This window comes from Podarcis cretensis, assembly GCF_951804945.1.
Source record: "Podarcis cretensis genome assembly, chromosome: 12".
Taxonomy (NCBI): Eukaryota; Metazoa; Chordata; class Lepidosauria; order Squamata; family Lacertidae; genus Podarcis; species Podarcis cretensis.
The window spans coordinates 46,881,416-46,904,500 of NC_137181.1; the positions used below are offsets into that span (position 1 = coordinate 46,881,416).

The window sequence follows — 23,085 nt, forward strand, 5'->3', positions numbered from 1 at the left end:
GGGGCACTTTTAAGGGGGAAGGGGATTAGTCGCTCACCAAAACAGTGCAGGGGAGAGGGACCGGGACCGGTGCTTTTAGGTAAAAGCAAAGGAAAATGAGCCCGCCATTGACAGCAACCTACTGCAACCTCCTGGGGATTGACCAGTTGATCCCGATCGACCTGTTGGACATCCCTGATCTAGGGTATCCATATATCTTAGAATAATAGAATTTTTTGTATGACTCTTCTGCCAAACATATCTGAAGTCTTATCTCTTCCGCCCTGCCCTCCATTCCCCCTTTCAGTATCGTTTTCCCTGAAATAGTTTACAATGATTCTTTGCCACCGTCAGCATCAGCCAGAGGAAACATGCAAGAAGAAATTACGGCAGCCACCCAAGAACCCATTAAGTACAGAGAAGAAGAGAAACAGTATGATGATTTCACAGACATCGGTGTTCAAGGTGAATGACGTTTTGAGCTAATTCAGAGAACAGTAGGTATGTTTGCTTGTATTAATAGATAGATAGACAGACAGAAAGAACGACTGTGATATCCATCACCCCCTATAGTTATATTTCTCAGTGGTAGCTCCAATCTGCTGTGCTAAAGTTTGAGGTGGTTTGCAGCAAACAGAACGATCATCTGCCATTTCCCCCCAGAATGGAATCTATAGATGGATCCAGTCATTCTGATGTCTATCACATCGTTGCCGCAGAGAAACAGTACTTGCGCTTTCTTCTTGCGTCTTTCTACATGTTCGATAAAGTTACAATCTTTTTTAAAAAATAATTTTTATTGGAATTTTATTTACAACGTAACATAACCCCCACCCCCCAATACACAACCCACCCTCATTAAATATGAACATAACATACAGTGAGCATAACATACAACAATACAAATAACGAAATAGAAGACTTCCTTTATCCTGTATCTGGCCTCCTTATTTACTTCTTATAAACTGTTTCCTTTATTATTAAGGTTTTTCTAATTATAACTTAAATATCCACAAAGTCTCCTGCAGACATTAATCAAAACAAGTCCAGGTATGTATTTTAGGGCACTGTTTTGTGAAGTAATCTCTTCATTTCCCCCAAGCTTTTTGAAACTCTTGTCTAGTGTGATCTCTAATTGCCTTTGTTAATCTAGCCAGTTCAATATACTGGCTTGTCTTGCCATTCCTTTTTTGTTGGCACACTTTCTTTTTTTTCTCCAGTTTTTAGCAATTTATGTTGCTCCTGTGGCATAGAGGAATATTTTCTGATCTTCTCTTGCTATACCTGTGTCCATTATCCCTAGTAGAAAAGCTTGTGTATTTTTCATAAAGTTATACTTAAACATTTGATGTTCGTCATATACCGTGTTCCAGAAGCTTTTGATTTTTTCACAGGTCCACCAAACATGTATAAGTGTCCCCTCTGTTTTACCACACCTCCAGCACAGATTTGTTTTTGTCTGACACATTTTAGCTATTTTGGTACCATCTATAAAACACAGACTTGATGCCACACCCCAAGAATAAGATTGTAACTTTATTTATAGATGGTTTATAGATAAAGTTACAATCTTATTCTCAGGGTTGAGTCATCAAGTCTGTGCACTCCCTACCTGCCATCATGTATGCTGCCACATGTGATTCCTGGCATATGGGCACATTTCAGTTACAACCCTTTCAAGAAATAAATCCAAGAACTGGATCTGTGTTCTGCCAAGCCACACATTACAGTGGTACCTTGGTTCTCAAACTTAATCTGTTCCGGAAGTCTGTTCCAAAACCAAAGCATTCCAAAACCAAGGCACGCTTTCCCATGGAAAGTGATGCAAAATGGATCAATCCGTTCCAGACTTTTAAAAACAACTCCTAAAACAGCAATTTAACATGAATTTTACTATCTAAAGAGACCACTGATCCATAAAATATAAGCAGTAATCAATGTACTGCACTATAAAATAAATTAGACAGTATTGTAGATGATAGAAATTAAAATTATTATTTTTTCTTACCTGCACTGATGATAGGCATTGTTTGGATAGGGGGCTTCTATCCATTTCCACAGTTATACAATCAATCAATCAATCAATCAATCAGTAGCTGAACTGGGTTCCACCCATCACAAAAACAATGCACTGAAAAAGCCTCAAAAACAAAAACGCACAATAAATAGCAAATACAAAAGTGTCAAACTTAATCCATTCTGGAAGTCCATTTGACTTCCAAAATGTTCGAAAACCAAGGCGCAGCTTCTGATTGGTGCAGGCGCCCCAGAAACAATAGCCAACAACTGCATCGGACATTTGGCTTCCGAAAAACTTTAGAAAACCGGAACACTTACTTCCAGGTTTTGGCTGTTTGGGAACCAAGGCGTTTGAGAACCAAGGCGTTTGAGAAACAATGTACTACTGTACAACATCATGGGGATATTCGCGTGAACATTCTGCCTTGTTTTATGGGAAGGATTGCCAGTTTGGCTAACATGTGACAACTGACCCCAAAAGTGTAGTACAGTGGTACCTCGGGTTACATACGCTTCAGGTTACAGATGCTTCAGGTTACAGACTCTGCTAACCGAGAAATAGTACCTCGGGTTAAGAACTTTGCTTCAGGATGAGAACAGAAATCGTGCTCCGGCGGCACGGCAGCAGCAGGAGGCAACATTAGCTAAGTGGTGCTTCAGTTTCAGGTTAAGTATGGACCTCCGGAATGAATTAAGTACTTAACCCGAGGTACCACTGTAATACTGATGTTTGGTCATGCATAATGTAGGCTGATGAGACAAAGTGGATTTCATTCAAAGATTCCCTTCTTCTCTGGAAGAAGGTTCCTCCTTTCAGAAGAAGGCAACTTTTAGCTAAAACCCCATGTGTTTAATTGATGATGAGGTAAGCGATTTCTGTGAAAACAGCCTACAATCAGAAAGAGCTTGTCTTTGCCAGCTCGAAGAGATGTTTATAATTCTTAGTACATTGGAGCACTGCTTCTGGGTCTTCTTCAGATCAAAGTGGCCCTTGGGAAGACCAGGATTAACTATCAATTGGCCTCCTTCTGGCAGGAGCCGAGCCATTGAACAACCATGTCCTGCTCTGAGCAGAGATTTTAGCCCTGTGTTATGTAATTGTCTTTGGATATTTCTGACTTGGAGACAATTAGAATAATAGAATTGTAGAGTTGGAAAGGACCCTTTAGGAATCTCAGCTAAAGCATCCATGGCCGTCCATTAAGCAACACATTTAAGAAGAGTTTATCATTCCCTACAAAAATGAAGCCTGCAGCTGACCGCTCATTTGACTTCCTTATACTTTCTATACTGATTTGGGGCCATTGAAGCATAGCTGTCAACTGTCCCTTATTTGGTGGGAAAGTCCCTTATCCCAGCACCGTGTCCCGCTGCTGTCCCTTATTGATGATGTCCCTTAAATTTCCCGGGTTTCAAAGGAAGCAGCTCCTCTCCCTCCCTTCCTGCCGGCCAGGGAGGAGGGAGGCTCCAACTGTGTTGCTTGGCTGCGTTGCTCACCCAGTAAGGAGTCTAAGAACGAGTGGGGGGTGGAGCTTGCATGCTTTGTGCCGATCAAATCGGCCGCGTTGCCTGGGGACTTGCCTTTGCTCAGCGCTTCCCAGCGGAGAGATGACAGTGGTTTTCCTTGCTGCATCCCCTTTGCCGGGTTGCTGCGCTGTGGGAACCACTGCTTGAGGCTTCGTTTGGCTGCTGGTGGCCTAAAATCCCTTATTTTGGCTGCCGATCCCTTATTTTCGAGGCTGCTGGTCCCTTATTTTCAAATCTGTAAGTTGACAGCTATGCATTGAAGTCTATGGGGGAAATAGCTCGACAACAAGTTCTTTTACTTAAGTGGTTTCCAATTTGCATCAAAAAGGTATTGTACATCTGAGTTGTTTTTATTTCTTTAAAATATAAGTTCTTGTTCCTTCTGCAGGACCACCAGTAGGGGCTCCTCTTCTGATCTCAGGACTCTGATTTTGATGTTGGTAATTGAAGATGTGAACTGATTAGAAAAGATATGAAGCAGGTCATAGGCTGGGGACAGGATGAAATCACTAAATCACATTCTGGCCTCTACTACTCCTATGTAACAGCTTCCTTCTGGCTTTAAGGGCCAGGAGATATTGATAGAATTGGAGAGGAGTCTTGAGGTTATTGCCAATGTCAAAGCCAGAGTGAACTCCCTCTTCGAACATTGCAGAAAAAGTATGCAAGAAGTTTGACTTTTTAATGCTGATTCCTTTGTGAAAACTTTTTGGAACACGCAAAAGCTCTTTTATATGATAAATCTCATACTTTAAAGCCTTTTGTTATGGTGTGTTTATGTTTTGGAACACATATCCTCCATAGTGTTCATAGGCCCCTAAGGGGCATAGCCCTTCCTTGACAGAGATTATATTTATTCTGTAATGCCTAATAAAGGTTTGGCAAAGTAAGTACTATAGTGATTCATGGTCCGGTACTGTCTCATTTAGACCACTGTAATGGGATGTACATGGTTCTGCCTTTGAAGACTACTCAGAAACTTCAGTTGGTTCAAAATATAGTGGCAGGATTATTGACTAGGACCAACTGAGCAGAAGACATCTTCTCTCTCTTAAAACAACATCACTGGCTAAGGTTCCTGTTAAGTTGTGGGTGAACATATCAGACAACACAGCGATTCTTCAAACAGCTCTTGTTTATTCACAGGCCAGAACAGAACTGAACTGAAGGGTTCAGCCAGCCTGCTTATACAGTGGTACCTCGGGTTACATACGTTTCAGGTTACATACGCTTCAGGTTACAGTCTCCACTAACCCAGAAATATTACCTCGGGTTAAGAACTTTGCTTCAAGATGAGAATGGAAATTGTGCAGCAGCGGCGCAGTGGCAGCAGGAGGTCCCATTAGCTAAAGTGGTGCTTCAGGTTAAGAACAGTTTCAGTTAAGAACAGACCTCCAGAACGAATTAAGTTCTTAACCCGAGGTAGCACTGTATAGAGCTCCACTACAATGCAACAGTAACCATTTTCTGTAACTATCCAATCACTGAACGTCACTTTCAATCCCTTATTTGCATATGTGGACCTGAGTGAAAACTATCTACAGTATCCCCCTGCTGGCCCAGGGTGAAAACTTCAGTACATAACAGTTCCATTTCAAAGCACGATTCACAAAGCTTCTTTCACACAGAGAAGTTTCCAGAAACTTCCAGAACCCTCTTGAGCTAAACAGAACAGAAAAGATCTCTACACACCAGGCCTTTGGTCAGGGCTCAGCCTGACTCCCCTTCCCTTTTTGTATAAAAACTAGTAAGAAAGAGGTCTCCCAGCATTCTTACAGGCCCATATAAGATCAGCATACACACTTGGGCCTGATGAGCATTTACTGTTCCCAACCCAAATCCTGCGGAAAGCCATCTAATTCAGATTTTAATTTTATCCTGACTTGTTTTTAAGAGGTGATTTAATTATTGTTTGATTTTATATCATGGTTTATATTTAATGTTAGCCACTCTGAGCCCGGGGAGGGCGGGATACAAATAAAAGTTTACAGTGGTACCTTGGGTTAAGTACTTAATTCGTTCCGGAGGTCCGTTATTAACCTGAAACTGTTCTTAACCTGAAGCACCACTTTAGCTAATGGGGCCTTCTGCTGCCGCCACACCACCGGAGCACGATTTCTGTTCTCATCCTGAAGCAAAGTTCTTAACCTGAAGCACTTTTTCTGGGTTAGCAGAGTCTGTAACCTGAAGCATATGTAACCTGAAGCGTATGTAACCCAAGGTACCACTGTATTATTATTTATTATTTTTATTGTCAATACTTTCTATACCAAGAAACACAAACTGACAGAGATTCCTGCATTACAGGGGGTTTGGGGTCTCTTCCAACTTTACATTTCTATGATTCTACAATCTATTTGTAAAAGGAACATGCATCATTTTCACATTGGTAACCGCAAACCCTTCTGTTCTCTCCCCAGACGCTTGCATAGTGGATATGGACAACGGCGAGTGTGACAATTACGTTCTGAAGTGGTATTTTGAGAAAAAGCTGCACATCTGCACCCAGTTCTGGTATGGTGGCTGTGGAGGAAACGCCAACAGATTTGAAACTCGAGAAGAATGCGAAGCTTTATGTATCAAATCATCCTAACGTGGAGAGTGCCAGCCATGAACAATGGGTCTAGTTATCCACTAAAAAGGTGGAATAAACCCAAGATCAAATGAAACAGGTCTTAAATTTTGTGGCGCAGAGAGAAAGTTTTGTGCTTGCGTCTGATAAGGGCAGCATGTCTTGTGGCACCTTAAATACACAACAGATTTATTTTGACATATTTAGTCCACCAGAAAACTTCTGGTTTTCTTAGGATGTTTTGTTGTTTTTTCCTGCTATAATCAATTAATAGCACACCTCTGTAGGGGTTAAAGTAATGTCTTCGTTGACTATGGAAGTGCTTTTTGTAACTGAGGACATTTTTAAAAAAAAGACTAAAACTTGATATCATTTCATTACCAAGATGTGCACCTTGTACAGGAGACAAACGATACCTCAGACATTTGAAAGTGAGTTCTGGGTTGCCACTGACACAATGTCACGGCTAATAGAACTGTTCTGATTTTTCACAAGGTGTAAAATTACAAAATTGTGGTAATAAATGTTTCATGCAACTGATTCTTCTTAGTCCAGCTTTTTTTTTTGGTCTGAAATAAACACACTGTATTTGAATAAAAGCAGTTCCTCCAAAACAACATGTTATGAATATGAAGCCCACATTGCTGTTTCATATAAAATATGCAATTTACGTATTTTGGAGTATGTTCCATTGAACCCAATGGAACTTTCTTCTGAATAAACAGCTATAGGGTTGCATTGGCAAGTTACAGTGGTTTATGAACTTAATCCATTCCAGAAGCCCGTTCTTAAACCAAAGCGTTCTTAAACCAAGGCGTGCTTTCCCATAGCAGCGGGTGGCTCAATTTACAAACGGAACACACTCAACAGGAAGCGAAACATGTTCTGCTTCCAAGGCAAAGTTCACAAACCAAAACACCTACTTCCGGGTTTGCAGCGTTCTTAATCCAAGTTGTCCATAAACTAAGCTGTTCTTAAACAAAGGTACTACTGTATTGTCCTTTTTAATGGTGTGTTATTTATTTCCAAAAAACCACTGAAGTTTCAGTTTCAGAATCAACACAAAATATATGAAAAAGCGATATAATGCAGCATACCTATTGTGAACCTACACACCTTAGTATTAGCTGAGTATTATTAAAAATCCAATTGATACATTCAATGAAATAGAAGGGTGTGCTTCTCTAATTTTTTACCTGATTTGGACGTCTAACTGCTGTTTTAATATTTGTTTTCACTGCCTTGGATACAAGCAGTTGATAAAAAAGGGACTAAGGTAAAGGTAAAGGTACCCCTGCCCATACGGGCCAGTCTTGACAGACTCTGGGGTTGTGCGCCCATCTCACTTTAAGAGGCCAGGGGCCAGCGCTGTCCGGAGACACTTCCGGGTCACGTGGCCAGCGTGACATCGCTGCTCTGGCCAGAGCCAGAGCCGCACACGGAAACGCCGTTTACCTTCCCGCTGGTAAGCGGTCCCTATTTATCTACTTGCACCCGGAGGTGCTTTCGAACTGCTAGGTTGGCAGGCGCTGGGACCGAGCAGTGGGAGTGCACCCCGCCGCAGGGATTCGAACCGCCGACCTTTCGATCGGCAAGTCCTAGGCGCTGAGGCTTTAACCCACAGCGCCACCTGCGTCCCTAAAATGCTGATTAAGTTTCTACTAATCCTTCTCAGCTTTTATTCTTGAAGTTTGGTTGGACTACCACTCCCATCATCAGTCTGCCCGGCTGCTGCTGAAGGAATCCCTGCCCTATGCCATACCATGGGGACATTGTAAACCTTCATACATACATACATACATACATACATACCCCACCCATCTGGCTGGGTTTTCCCAGCCACTCTGGGCAGCTTAAAGCATATCTAAAAACTTTATGCCTTTGTGTTGTTGTATATTACTAAATATCACCTCACACAGTCCCTTTTGTAAAAGGCAAAGGTAAAAAGTTAAAGGACCCCTGGACTGTTAAGTCCAGTCAAAGGCAACTATGGGGTTGCGGCGCTCATCTCGCTTTCAGGCTGAGGGAGCCAACGTTTGTCCACAGACAGCTTTCCCGGTCATGTGGCCAGCATGACTAAACTGTTTCTGGTGCAACAGGGCACTGTAACGCGTGCCAGAGCACACAGAAATGGTGTTTACCTTCTCGCCACAGCGGTACCTATTTATCAACTTGCACTGGCATGGTTTCGAATTGCTAGGTTGGCAGGAGCTGGGACCGAGCAATGGGAGCACACTTTGTCGCGGGGATTCAAACCGCCGACCTTCTGATTGGCAAGCCCAAGGGGCTCAGTGGCTTAGACCACAGCACCACCCACGTCCCTCATGTCCCTCTTGTAATGCGTGGCTGAATGAAATGAAAATGGGGGCACTGGTTTGTTTAAAATTAACCAGAATAATTGATGGGAACACTTTCTGACCCAATTCCTTCTTTTCCCATTAGTCCACTCAGGGGCAAGAGGCTGTAGACATGAGTCACAATGCCGGAACACAGCCTGCTTTAAATTGAAATCTGTCTGAGTGAATTTGATATTAGTAGTACAAATAAACACAGAAAGTCTTGATGGAGAAGCCATGAGCGAACTCTGCAAACCATCTCTAGCGGATGCCTATAAAGAATTTTACAGCATGCTACATTCCTGCATTTTTTCATATTCTTCTTTATGCTCCTTAAGCTCATAAATCTAAATGTCTGGAGTGTATAGAAGCCCAGCTATTGGGTTTCTCAAAAGGATCCGAAATGGCTTTCCCACATGCTATATCTTACAGACGCCCAGAACAAAATAAAATAAACACACCCCAGTAAAGCAAAAGGCATGTCGTGAACCATGGCTGCAGCCCTATACTCAGCTGGGCTGCATAAATCTCATTGAAACCAAACCTGTCTGCATTATACATTTAAAATGGCACCATACCACTTTAAACAGTGCAGTCTTCTCCCAAAGAATCTTGGGAGCTGTAGTTTGTTCAGGGTGCCAAGAGGTGTTAGGAGGTATTGTAGCTACAGAGCTACAATTCACAGAGTGGTATGAGAATCAATCCCTCTTTCCCTGGATTTCTGAGAGGTGTTGATCTGGGAGAACTGTTAAGTTGTGGGTGAACACACAGCGATTCTTCAAACAGCTCTTGTTTATTCACAGGCCAGGACAGAACTGAACTGAAGGGTTCAGTCAGCCTGCTTATATAGAGCTCCAGTACAACGTTACTGTAACAACTTTCTAAAAGTATCCAATCATTAAACGTCACTTTCGATCCCTTATTTGCATAACTATCTACAGTATCCCCCTGCTGGCCCAGGGTGAGAACTTCAGTACATAACAAAAACCTCTCAGCACCCTTAACAAATACAGATCCTAGGATTCTGTGGGGAAAACCATGGCTGCTCAGGCATGGAAGATCTTAGCCGGGGGTCAGCAAACTTTTTCAGCAGGGGGCCAGTCCACTGTCCCTCAGACCTTGTGGGGGGCCAGACTATATTTTGAAAAGAAAAAAAAAATGAACGAATTCCTATGTCCCACAAATAACCCAGAGGTGCATTTTAAATAAAAGGACACGTTCTACTCATGTAAAAACACACTGATTCCCAGACTGTCCGCGGGCCGAATTTAGAAGGCGATTGGGCCAGATCTGGCCCCTGGGCCTTAGTTAGCCTACCCATGGCCTTAGCACTACTTCAACATTTGATCATCGTATTTTGAATGACTTTTTGATGCCTGATTGGCATGCATGAATTAAAGATGGCAGGATCAGATTACAATCACCACACCCACCATCTTACCGTATTTTTTGCTCTATAAGACGCAGCAGACCAGAAGAAGTACCCAGTTTTTGGAGGAGGAAAACAAGAAAAAAAATATTCTGAATCTCAGAAGCCAGAACAGCAAGAGGGATCACTGCGCAGTGAAAGCAGCCTGCATTCGCTCTATAAGATGCACACACATTTCCCCTTACTTTTTAGGAGGGAAAAAGTGAGTCTTATAGAGCAAAAAATACGGTAATCTTCTAGCGCTAATACAGCACAAGTCAGTGTGGCCAATATTTGTAATATTTGTTTCATCTATTGAGTAGGTGAGTCGCTCCATCTGGTATGCTGGCTGAGACCCTACCTGCCTGCAGACTGTCTCACCAGAGTGGTGCATGCTCTGGTTATCTCCTGCTTGGATTATAGCAATGAGCTGTACGTGGGGCTACCTTTGAAGGTGATCCGGAAACTACAATTAATTCAAAATGCAGCAGCTAGATTGGTGACTGCGAGTGGCCGCCAAGACCATATAACACCGGTCCTGAAAAACCTACATTGGCTCCCAGTATGTTTCCGAGCACAATTCAAAGTGTTGGTGCTGACCATTAAAGCCCTAAATGGACTCGGCCCAGGATACCTGAAGGAGCGTCTCCACCCACATCGTTCAGCCCGGAGACTGAGGTCCAGCTCCAAGGGCCTTCTGATGGTTCCCTCACTGTGAGAAGTGAGGTTACAGGGAACCAGGCAGAGGGCCTTCTCAGTGGTGGAGCCCACCCTGTGGAATGCCCTCCCATCAGATGTCAAGGAAATAAACTACTATCTGACTTTTAGAAGACATCTGAAGGCAGCCCTGTTTAGGGAAGTTTTTAATATTTGATGTTTAATTGGGTTTTTAATATTCTGTTGGGAGCTGCCCAGAGTGGCTGCGGAGGCCCGGCTAGATGGGCGGGGTATAAGTAATAAATTGTTATTGTTGTTGTTGTTTAGTTAGCTCATGGCATGTGTCTCTTGAGCTGATGCCCTAAATATGCCCCCACCCAGGGTTGGTACTGGTTGTTGGTGTTATAGATTGGGGGGGGACACCTGCTCTGAACCCTAGAAATTAATAAATGGTAGGATATGGATGGCTTGAGATGTGAAGGGAGAAATACAAGCTGTAGAGGAATTCTTGGGCAGAACAGCCAGGCCAAGCTAGGGCCATTGGCAACACAGTGGTACCTCTGGTTGCGAACAGAATCCGTTCTGGAGGCCCATTCGCAACATGAAAAGTGCACAACCTGCAGCGGTGCATCTGGGCACGCGCGGGTTGCGATTCACCGCTTCTGTGCATGCGCGCGATGTCATTTTGCACTTCTGCGCATGTGCTAGCGGCGAAACCTGGAAGTAACCCCTTTCTGGTACTTCCGGGTCACCGTGGGACGTAACCTGAAAGAACGTAACACGAAGCAGACGTAACATGAGGTATGACTGTACAAGAGAACTGTCCTCCCTTGTTAGAAAGATGTTGGAATGAAGTTACATGGCTTTAGCAGAAATGCTATAAAGAATTAAGTACAATAGATTGTAAATGGATTAAAGGAAAAAATAATGTTAGAATTTGTTAAGTTAAGTGATTAGACAGAAAATTGAGGAAGATGGAAAGGATTTGCTGAGATAATTAATCAAAGTGGAATACAAAAAAAGGGGAGGTGTGAGGAGGTCGCTGAAACAAATGAAAGTTAATAACATTGAAAGTATTGGATGTGTTTTTTTTCCTTTTAATTGCTTTTGTTTTATTTTCGTTATGTATATGTAGTATTTTTGTCTTTGTATTGTATGGTTTTGTTATGTTTAATTCTTTTTCTTTTCTTTCTGTAACTTTTAAAACTTTAATAATTTTTTTTTTTTAAAGAGAGAACTGACCTACCTACCCCCTTGCCCTGAGTTGTGAACAGAGACTGGGGGCTCCCTGATGGTCTAGTGGTTAGGATTTGGCGCTCTCGTCACCGCGGTCCGGGGTGAAACAAAACAAAACACAGAGACTGGGGGTTTGGAAGGTTGCCAGGGTAACTGGGAGTGAGGAGACAGGAAAAGAGAGGGTTTTTTTTTCTGGGAAGAGGAAGGAAGAAGAAAGGTTGCCATCCATCTTGGGCAGGCTGGCTAAAGGCTGGCTGGGAAAGATGCCTTGAACTCCAGCTACACTGCTTTGGAGAACAAGCCCCGCTTGAAATGACCATGTTGTAAGGTCTGGACTTCCTCCATGCAGGCTGAAGGTGTAAACAGGTGAATAAACCATTCTTCTTAAAGCTACAAAGCCACTTCCGCCCTGCAGAGGAGGTGGGATTGCGGGTGTCACGGCCCCACCCAGCGCAATTGGGGGAATCCCCGGCTGCGTCACCCCCTGGCAAGCCAATCGGCTGGCTCTGGGGGCGTGGCCTGCCCTATTTAACACAGGTACGGCTGGGGATCTCCCTCTTTTGCCCCCTCCAGCTGCTCCTGCTTCCCACCCTCCCGCCCTTTTTTCCACTTGGCAAATTGGCACCAGCCACTTGGTTTTCACCTACCTTGTCACAGCTACCTTGGTATTGGAGGTTAGGAATTGGTATTGGTATTGTTTTGTAGATGGAAGAAGGGAGGAAGCAACATAATCTGCCCCGCATATTGAAGGGTACTCCGAGAAAGGATTCCGGGGGGCGTGGCCTAAGGCACGCCCCCAAGCGGTGACCCCGGGGGAGTTCCTAGTTGATGTGCATCAGCAGGACTCCCCCTACTGGTGGTTAACCCTTTCTGGACCTCAAGCGGATGGGCTGAAGCCGGATATAGTCGGTTAGGACTAATGCCTAAGCCAATACCACTCATCACCTGTAACCAATAAAGTTGTGGCCTTATTTAGCCCATTAACCTTAATAATTGTGTCACGTGACTTTATTTCCACTGGGGGGGACGGGAACTCGCCACACAACAGTCTCTGCCATGTCTCCAAAGGAACACAGACCCTGGAACCCCCTGGAATCTTGCTGCGGCTTGGCAGAGAGTGGGGGGTAGCACCCAAGTTTTGTAACAGGGCTGGGAGCAGCCCTTCAGATGTTGAACTACGACTCTCATCATACCTGATCATGGGCTTCTGCTGGCTGAGGTTGATGGGAATTGGAGTTGATGGAAGGTTTCCTGCTTTGGCTGCCGGTCGCACTGCAGGATGCAGGTAGTAACAGTGCGATGCAAAACCTCCTTTTAAATCGGCACATTCTCACTATTATAGCTGGAAATGGCAATAAATACTGTTAGAATTATGACGATGATGAAAGTCAATACTTGGGCATAGTGTTCATTTTCCAGTAAGCCCCAGAGGGATGTATCATATTTATACATCCTGTCCGTCCCCCGCCCCCAAGCCCCCAAACCGCTCCTGGAGAGAATCAGGAAGAAACTATTCAGCTAATTTTCTCCGCGTTCTTTGGCCAAGAATGGTGGACAAGCGAGGCCAGGAAAATCACTTGATAGATCATCCCACTGGAACTCCGGCATCTCAGCGGCAACCAACAAAAGGTTCACCAGCAGTTCAGATCCATCTCCAAATTGTCCTTGCAGAGCCATTGCCAATGGGCATGGCTTTGCCAGCCAAAACAGTACTGGGGAGGGGGGAAGCCCCACATCTGAAGGAGTTAGGTCAGAACGCTGATTCACCCCTCACGCCCCAACTCTACACAATCTACAAAACACCAGGACCATCTTCTACCGCTGCTGGCTAAGGAATTTATAGGACTGGATTGATTCCCAAAGAGCAAATCAGGTTAGTAAGAGATTCTCCCAGGGCAAGGGTAGGCTCACTCTTCTCCTCTCTTGAGGTGGAATCAGCAAAGAAGACAGGCTGGATAAGGAAAGGTTAGGTAGCAGGGAAGAAAAGACCAGGAAAGGTCATCTTGGGAGAAGAGCGAAGTACTCTGGAGAACTTTAAAAATGCATCCCGTTTCAACGTGGAAGAGCCTTTTGCGGCAAATCGTTTCTACAGAGGCTTCCACGGCTCCTGAGATCCTCTGAATGGGTTTTGACCTGAGAAGCATCTTCTTTTTCCTCTTGGTAAGTAGCAGCAACTGTCTTTGGAGCTGAATAGGACAGGGTCCCCTCCTTTGCTTGATCATTTAGGAAATCCAATCTGGGCAGCAGAGTAGAGCAGGATTGCTTGAATTTTGCCTTGTGGGTGACTCTGCTCTTATATTCTCCCTTTCTCTTTCTCCCCCCCCCCAAAAAAAATATAGATACATTTATAGAACAACTTGCAAAGCTTTCCCAAACGACAATGGGTAAATACATACTTGCTAGGTCACATGTGCATCAACTCGTGTCCTATCAAGTAATATATCCTAAACCACAGAGCCTAGGACTTGCTGATCAGAAGGTCGGCGGTTCAAATCCCTGCGACGGGGTGAGCTCCCGTTGCTTGGTCCCTGCTCCTGCCAACCTAGCAGCTCTAAAGCACATCAAAGTGCAAGTAGATAAATAGGTACCGCTCTGGCGGGAAGGTAAACAGCGTTTCCGTGCGCTGCTCTGGTTCGCCAGAAGCGGCTTAGTCATGCTGGTCACATGACCCCGAAGCTGTACGCCGGCTCCCTCAGCCAATAAAGCGAGATGAGCACTGCAACCCCAGAGTCGGCCATGAGTGGACCTAATGGTCAGGGGTCCCTTTACCTTTACCTTTATCCTTCAATTAAAATGTTGATATTATATCACAAGTCAACAGAGAAGCCCAACACCCTTGCCTGTCTTTCTACTCTCATCATCTTCTCAACACCCCCCCCCCAAATATTAGAACAACGTGGCCAGAAAATGATTGAACATTTCCCCCCCCCCCTGCATCGCCCGTTGTCAAGAGGTGTCTCCTAACAAGTCCCATTTAAAACATCACCAACACTTAGTGGCTTAAGAACTAAAGAAAACTCTGGGAACTGAAGCAAATCTATTTCCAGTTGTGACTGCAATGTGGCGATGTGTGTGTTTGTGTGTTTTTAAGTCAAATGCATTATAGCTTGGATCCTTAAGGAAGTTCATGCGAGGAAAGTTTCACATTCCTTCCTCCCACCTGCATTCCTCAGGAAAAAAAGCCTTTCAAAATGGTAGGGGGGTGGACAGGCTCTCGAGTAATGTCCTTAAGTGAACTTATCTCAGGTTCCAAGACCAGTTCTGGATTATATTCCATCCCACATTGTTGAAGAGAGGTTCCCCCCACCCACCCAGAGAAGGTTTTTTGGAAGAGGTGCAAGCGGCTGCAGCATAAGGTGGGACGGGAAATTTAAAATACCTAAGGATCCAAGCCAAAACATACAGAAAGTGAAGTTGGCAATATGTGTTGTACCTGTCAGTGTGAGCTAAGCGTTTTTGCATGCCTAGACCTGGTCTGTTTCACATCAGGGCAATTGTTTAAAGAGTTGGGCTTCACGCTTCACAAAGCCCAGACAAATGGCACTTTTCCTTTTCCTGGGTTTCCGTCAAAAGAAGCCTATTTTATTCGGCTCCTTTGTGGAGATAGCCACAAATCTCGTGGGCCAACCCATCTCCAGAAACCAAATATTCAGAAAATGGATTGTCCCTGCTATGTGAACATCTTGTGACCAGTTCGAAAGATATGTTGAACTATTCCCCAGATGTCAGAGAAGTATGCACCCAATTGACTCATCGGATAATTCTGTAAATCTTACCCTTGTGTGAGAGGAAATATATTAGTATATAAATTCTCCAGTAAGAGGAAGCAAAATTTCCCCAAATGTTTTCCTTGGCTGCATGCTGGGTGGGAAACATGCAAGACCAGGATTAGGCTAGGCTTGCTCCTGTAGTCAACTTGTGGTCTTCTGCTGGACTACAAATCCCATCACCCCTGACCTCTGGCCATGCTTGCTCGGGCTAATGGGGGTTGGAGTCCAACAACATCTGGAGGTGACTCTAGACTTGCATGATGTCTGAAGTCATCCATTGCCACAAGTAGCAAACACACATTTCTGCTACGGGGTTGTCTATCTGTGTTGGAAAAGGTCAGCTGCCAGTTTGACAAGTACTGGAATCCAAGATATCTATTAAGAAATTTGTATTCTTGTATAAACGTTATGAAGTTGCTCTCAGTTCAGGGAAGTGTTTGCAGATGTATGAAACTTGTGCTTATGTTACACTTAGGATCAAAGTTTGGAAAGTTAACCAGGGGAATCTGGGCCTGATGGTCTTTATCCATGTGGTTTTGAAATATAACAAGGAGTTAGATGTTGAAAGCTGGATCTACACTGAATATATGTCTGAATTAGGTTTACCTGCAAAGGGGCAGGGGAAGATGAATACTGAAATGTGTCAGGTTAGACTTGCCAATACATCACTCAGCTAGATTTAAGAACTTAAGGCCTCCATGCTGCTGGATGCAAAATACCCAATGACAGCTGGTCACATTGGGATCACATTGGGAATGTTGTATTTTAATCTTGTTTTTAAGTTGTATTTTAATCAATTGTTTTTATACCTGGTGTTAGCCATTATTATTATTATTTGCTAACGAAAGCTTAAAGTAGTTGGAGAGGGGAGGGGAAAATGCAGTTATTATCCCAAAGGTTCTTGTTCATAGTCTTTTTCTTCAGTTTTCATCAGGCAAGTTTGTGGTCTTTCAATAGACACAGGATGGAAAGCAAATATTTCTTGCAGTGCAAAGCATAACAATTTGAAGAGAAGTCCTACATCGAATGAAGTTGAGACTGAACTCATTGTGACTATAAACAGGAAGGAAAAGAAACTTGGAAGATGTTCCTGCAGCATCTAACAAAACCATTCCTGCAGTACAGATCCATATGCAAGTAATTGAAAGCCACCTGTTGGGATGAATGAAAACTTTTGATAGTACAGTTGTTCAGCAGATGTCCGGGGTAACCTGGGGAAAACTTTGCCACAACGAGCAGAAAGCATTTCACCATTTGATTTCTGATAACACTTGATGATCACTGATGGATGGATTTTGGGAACATACCCACAGAATGCATACCAACAATGGCAGGAAGCCTCAGGCAGCAGCAAAACAGCCTCTTGATCAGGCCTTGCATTGCAAAATGAATGAACTTCTATGTGCTCAGCCAGAAGCAGCTAAAGAAGTAACTATTCAAAATTGGATGATTCAGTATAGTGACAAGTGGCCTGGGCCAGTATTTCACCGCCTCAGGACTTGAAGATTGTGTGAGACAATACAGAAAGTTTTCAGGAACGTGTTGAAAGGACAACTGTGCAATGAGAAGAATAAATTAAAACAGAAAATCTTGATAAACAAATAATTTGTGTGGTTATCTAGTTCAAACAAAGGATTGCTTTATGGCGTTGTCGACCAGCAAATGATGATGTTTTCTTTTAGCATATTTGCTGTATTCAAAAACTATTTTCGCAGGCCAGAGAGGATTCTTCTGAAAGAACAATTAGTGCATCGCTCAACCAATGTCACCTTATTCAAGGATTTAAGAGAACAGCATGCCTTTCCAAGAACCCATTTCAGACATTTTTATTTTGTCAGGAGACCGTGTGTCCTTGCTCTCTCACTCCCCGACCATTCTTGTGTTGGTATGGAAGATCTGATTTCTCCGATGAAAATAGGGACATCTGGTCCTATTTTTGCAAAAAAAAAAAAAAAAAAAAAAGGTACCAGAACTCACCACGAATGCCTCCCTTGTTCTCTTATAATGACAATGACTCCCAGCTGAAAAATAGGGACCTCCTATTCCATACCCTCCAACATTTCTCCGGTGAAAATAGGGGCATCCTAAGGAAAAGTGGGACATTCCAGGATCAAATCAGAAACTAGGACAGCTTCTGTAAATCCGGGACTGTCCCTGGAAAATAGGGGCATTTGGAGGGTTATGATGGCTCTGTTTTACATATACTGCCAAGAGACAGTATGCATCTGAAGTGAGGAGAGTGTTGTTAGGGGTTATAGGGGGAGAAATCCCAAAGAAAATGTTAAAGTTGTTTATGTATGTAACAACAGCGGTGTGTTGGCCTGGGACTCGGGCTCGGACTCAGAGTCGGAGGAGTCTCTGTCCTCTTCCTCAGGCGGTATCTGAACCGAGTCTGGGGCCTGATTCTGAAGAGTCCCAGTCTGCACAGGTTCCCCTAAAACAAGCACCAGCTGGGCCAAGTCAGGGGCCTGAGCCTGCCCTGGCTCCAGATGTGGGGATTACCTTGTTGCCCTCTGCTGGGCAATCATGTAGAGCTGCTCCACTACCAGTTGGGTCAGGAGAGGCTGAGGCGGCCCCTGGGTCTAGTAACCCACTGACGTCTCCTGAGCTGCAGAGACTCAGGTCTGATAGAAGGAGAGACCTGAGTACTCTCAGGAGGAGTGCTTGCCTTTGGGCGAAACAGGGAGGTGAGTCACCGGGGGATCAGGACCGGCTGATACCCTGTCAGAGATAAAAGGCTGCCGGACCCTACCCCAGGTTGCGGGAGCAACACTGCTGCTTGCTGGAACCTGCCTGAGACCTTGTGCCTGACCTAGCCTGGTTTCCTGCCTTGGCCCTGTTGGACTGGCTCCTCGTGGAATCCTTGGATTCGGGCCGGACCTGGACCACGTGGCTTGGGTTAACGCCTGGGCCCAGCACAAGTGGCTAGGATTTTTTATGCGCTGAAATGGAAGGAAGAAGTCGTCCCCACCAAAGAATGGATGAGTAAGATAATGAACAATGCAGAATGGGCAACATTAACAGCAAAATTAAGAGAACCTAATGCTGAGTGCTTTATGGAAGAATGGTTGCCTTTTGAAGACTACTTAAAGAAATATTATAGTAAATGGGTGAAAGATTTCTACGAACTGAAGAGAAGCCAGAATTGGGAATTATGGGGATAGAACTACCCAAACTATATAGAAATTTATTCATGTATGCAACTACAGCGGCAAGAATGTTACTTGCCCAAAAAGGGAAAGAAGAAGAAGTCCCAGTGAAAGAAGAATGGATACAAAAACCTATGGAATATGCAGAAATGGCGAAACTTACCGGAAAAAAAGAAAGAAATCAAGATAACAAACCTTTTATAAAAGAATGGAAATGGTTTGTTGACTATTTACACACAGAAAAACCTGTAAACAGATAAGAACATTGGCAGGATTGTTGTAATAGCCTGCAGTTTATAAGAGTATATATTTAAAGTAGATGAATAAATCAGTAAATTAAGCTAATTTGGAATATGCGGAAAATATAAAAATAAATGTAAAGAACCGCAGAAAGAGGAGGAAGGAAGTCGAGTTTTGAAATGTTAAAATGATTTTAAAATTTTTGAAATGCATAAAATTGAACATCATAAAAATAAAGAAATATTATAGTAGGATGAACTCATGAGCAGGATTTGAGCGATGAGCAAAGGAAGTAGTTGGATTATATGATCATGGTTATGATTTTGAAGATAGAAGATAGGGGGCAGCAGAAAGGGAGAAACAAAAACTCCATGGAAAGCAGGGTGGGAAGTCAACAAAAATTAGAGAAAAGAAGAAATTGGGTTTTGATTGTATATTTCAAAAATGTTGAAACTTAATAAAATATAATAGACTTGCACAGCATGAGTTTTCTACATACCTCTTCTGACTGAAGTCCATGTTTACCATGTGTGAACATACAAACATACATTTCATACAATCCTTAAAAATGTTCAAACACACCTACACTCAGTCCCACAGATAAATCCTTTTCCCATCACCATCCACCACCCCTCACCCCATCTTTGTGTTAGACTTCCAATCTACTCAATTGCAGTTTCTTTCCACTTCTATTACTTTCTTTCACACACCTTTAACCTAATTTCATGCTTCTTTTTCTGTTACACATTGTTATCCATCTTATTTACTATTCCAGTATTTAAATGCAACTTTTTTATTCTAATAGGAGTTCCGATTTTTCAATATGGTTTTGCAAGTATCCTTTAAACACCTTCCAGTCCCTGTCTATCTTCTCTTTTGAGATACTTCCAATTTCTCCCATTGTTTTGGATATATTGTAGTACTCCAATAATTTGGCAAACCACTCTATTTTTGTCGGTATAATACCACTTCCAATTTTCTGCAATCAGTAGCCTTGTGGCTACTGTTGCGTAAAAATATAGTGTCTTGTCTTCTTCTTTTAGACTTCCTGGTACTATTCCCAATAGAAAACCTTCTGGTGTTTTCCTAAATGAATATCTGAACATTTTTTTCATTTCGTTATATATTGTTTCCCAAAATTGTTTGATGTTTAAACAAAAATTCCACCATATATGTATCATAGTACCTTTTCCAGTGTTGCATCGCCAGCAGACATCGCTACAATTTTTATTCATTTTTGCTATTCTTTCAGGTGTTAAATACCATCTATGTTGCATTTTGAGGTAATAATAATAATAATAATAATAATAATAATAATAATTTTTTATTTATACCCCGCCCTCCCCAGCCAAGGCCGGGCTCAGGACGGCTTACAAGCAATAATAAATACAAGTTGAATGATTACAACTTAAAAACAAAATTAAAATACATTAAAATATTGAAACATTAAAATATTAAAATGTAGCCTCCTCGCAGGAGGAGAAGGAAAGAAAAAAGAAAGAGAGGGAGGGAATCAAATTGGCTCCAAGCCAAAGGCCAGGCGGAACAACTCTGTCTTATAGGCCCTGTGGGAAGAAATCAGATCCTGCAGGGCCCTGGTCTCATGAGGCAGAGCGTTCCACCAGACTGGAGCCAGAGTTGAAAAGGCCCTGGCTCTGGTTGAAGCCAATCTAACTTCCTTAGGGCCTGGGACCACTAGGATGTTGCTATTTATGGACCTTGAGGCTCTCCGTGGGGCATAACGGGAGAGGCGGTCCCATAAGTACGAGGGTCCTAGGCCGTGAAGGGCTTTAAAGGTCAAAAGCAGCACCTTAAATCTGATCCTGTACTCCACCGGGAGCCAGTGCAGCTCAAAAAGCACTGGGTGAATATGCTCCCATGGCAGAGACCCTATGAGGGGCCTCGCTGCAGCATTCTGCACCCGCTGGAGTTTCTGGGACATCTTCAAGGGCAGCCCCGCGTAGAGCGAATTACAGTAGTCAAGCCTGGAGATGACCGTCACATGGATCACTGTGGCCAGGTCGGGGCGGGAAAGGTAAGGGACCAACTGCTTGATGCGGCGAAGGTGGGAAAATGTTGCCTTGGCTGTTGCTGTAACTTGCGCCTCCATGGAAAGGGAGGCGTCAAGGATTACACCCAAACTCTTAACGGAAGGCAATGGCACTAATTGGGCTCCCGCAAGAGAAGGGAGTTGATCCCTCATCCCCATGCCATCCTGACCCAGCCATAGGACCTCTGTCTTCAAAGGATTTAGTTTCAATCAGCTCCCACGAAACCATCCACCCACAGCTTCCAAGCATCTGGTCAGTGTGTTCGGGGCCGAGTCGGTGTGGCCATCCATCAGCAGATAGAACTGAGTGTCATCAGCATATCGGTGACAGCCCAGCCCAATGCTCCGGATAATCTGGGCAAGGGGGCGCATAAAGATGTTTAAAAGCATCGGGGAGAGAATTGCGCCCTGTGGCACTCCACATACCAAGGAGTGGCGCAACGACATTTCCCTCCCTAGTGCCACCCTCTGTCCCTGACCAGAGATAAAAGAGCACAGCCAGTTACGGGCTATGCCCTGTATCCCCACGTCTGCAAGGCGGTGGTCCAGAAGATCATGATCAACCATGTCAAAGGCTGCTGACAAATCTAAAAGGATCACCAGTCCTGACCCGCCTCGATCCAGTTGTCTACGGAGATCATCTGTTACGGCAACCAGAGCCGTCTCGGTCCCAAAACCAGGGCGGAAACTGGGCTGAAATGGATCTAAAGCCGATGTTTCCTCCAGAAACCTACCAAGCTGTTCGGCAACCGCTCTCTCAATTACCTTACCCAGATATGGAAGATTTGAAACTGGGCGGTAATTGAATAGGTCTAAGGCAGGGGTGTCAAACTCAAATTCATCGGGGGGCCACATCAGCAGTTTGGTCACCCTCAAAGGGCCGGTTGTATCTGTAGGACTATGTAAAGTGGAGGTTTCCTGTGTAGGGGAGGTTTCCTGCTAGAGGGCAGACGTTCTCTGGCTTGTAGGTGAAGAGGCGGCTTTCTTGTGTAAAAAAAAAAAGCGAGAATAAAAGGTGAAGGCTGGCGGCCGGTGGTGGCTACACAGGCCACATGACGAGGTCTGGCGGGCCGGATTCGGCCCGCGGGCCTTGTGTTTGACGCCCATGGTCTAAGGGATCTAATGAAGTTTTCTTTAAGAGTAGACACACCACTGCTTCCTTCAGTTCCCCTGGGAATGTCCCCGTGTCAAGGGACAAATTGATAATTTCAACTAGGGGGGTCCGCGCGACATCTGGACACTCCCTAATCAGCCAAGATGGGCATGGATCAAGGAGGCAGGTGGTGGGCCTACCAACTTGGGGGAATCTATCCACATCAGCAGGAAGTATCCGTAAAGTTAAAGCCACTCCTGACATAAGGGGGGTGTTGCGGGCTCACGCCCCATCTACAACCTCGCGGGGCTAGCTCAGCCCTGCGGGACTTGGGAATCCCGGGGATTACCTCTTACCATGCCAGCCAATCGGCTGGCGACAAGGGCGGGGTTAGGACAGGTCATTTAAGGTCGGGGCAGCCCGTGCTCGCCCCTTTCTTTCCTTCAGCCAGCAGCAGTTTCCCACCCACCCTCTAGGTTTGCATTTGGACTTTGCTACGGGCTTCGGCTGGTCGCTGCAAGGGTCCTGGTAGGAGTTTTTCCATTTGGCTAATTGGCTGTATGTTGGAAGCCACTTGGTTTTTTCGCCTACCTCATAGCAAAACGTCACAACACCTTGGTTTTGGCGGTTAGGCATTGGCAGGGGTATTATTATGCAAATGAGTCGGGGGGGGGAGGAACACCATCACCTCCCCCAAATTTGAAGGGTAGTCCGATAAAGGACTCCGGGGGGTGTCGCCTTGTCCGAAACCTATGGAGGCTAGGGCAAAAAGCAGGCTCCCGAGCGGTAACCCCTGGGGGAGCGCCTAGGGATGTGCATCTCGAGGGCTCCCCCTGTTGGTGCTTAACCCATCCCAGTTTTTATACCGGTTAGTCTGATAGGGCCAATGCCTAAAGCCAATACCGCTCTTACCTGTAATCAATAAAGTTGTGGCCATTTTTCGCCCATTAACCTAAATTCTTGTGTCCGGTGTCTTTATTTATTCCAACTGTGGGAGGGGGCGGGAATCGCCACGCAATTTTCTTTCAGTATATAACACACTACTTCCC

General features: G+C 44.3%; 1 protein-coding gene and 1 long non-coding RNA gene across 5 annotated transcripts in view; one reads left to right on the forward strand and one right to left on the reverse strand.

The window, feature by feature from the left end:
- The window catches only part of LOC307199408 (collagen alpha-4(VI) chain-like), a 94,793-nt gene extending 88,156 nt beyond the window's left edge, over nucleotides 1-6,637 (forward strand). For both annotated transcript variants that reach the window (XM_079947142.1, XM_079947141.1), the window contains 2 exons: nucleotides 287-444; nucleotides 5,946-6,637. In XM_079947142.1, coding sequence (XP_079803268.1) covers nucleotides 287-444; nucleotides 5,946-6,118 — 331 coding nt within the window. In that variant the 3' untranslated portion in view covers nucleotides 6,119-6,637. The remainder of the gene's footprint in view (nucleotides 1-286; nucleotides 445-5,945) is intronic.
- Nucleotides 1-23,085, reverse strand: part of LOC307199534 — a 40,464-nt gene that overhangs the window by 14,343 nt on the left and 3,036 nt on the right. Inside the window, exons 3-4 of one of the 3 annotated variants that reach the window (XR_013832002.1) lie at nucleotides 12,928-13,076; nucleotides 3,661-3,982 (exon numbers count right to left, since the gene is read on the reverse strand). This is a non-coding gene — a long non-coding RNA (uncharacterized lncRNA). Of the gene's footprint in view, nucleotides 1-3,660; nucleotides 3,983-11,771; nucleotides 12,144-12,927; nucleotides 13,077-23,085 lie in introns of those variants that run through there. The other 2 variants (XR_013832003.1, XR_013832001.1) reach the window with 2 other exon arrangements.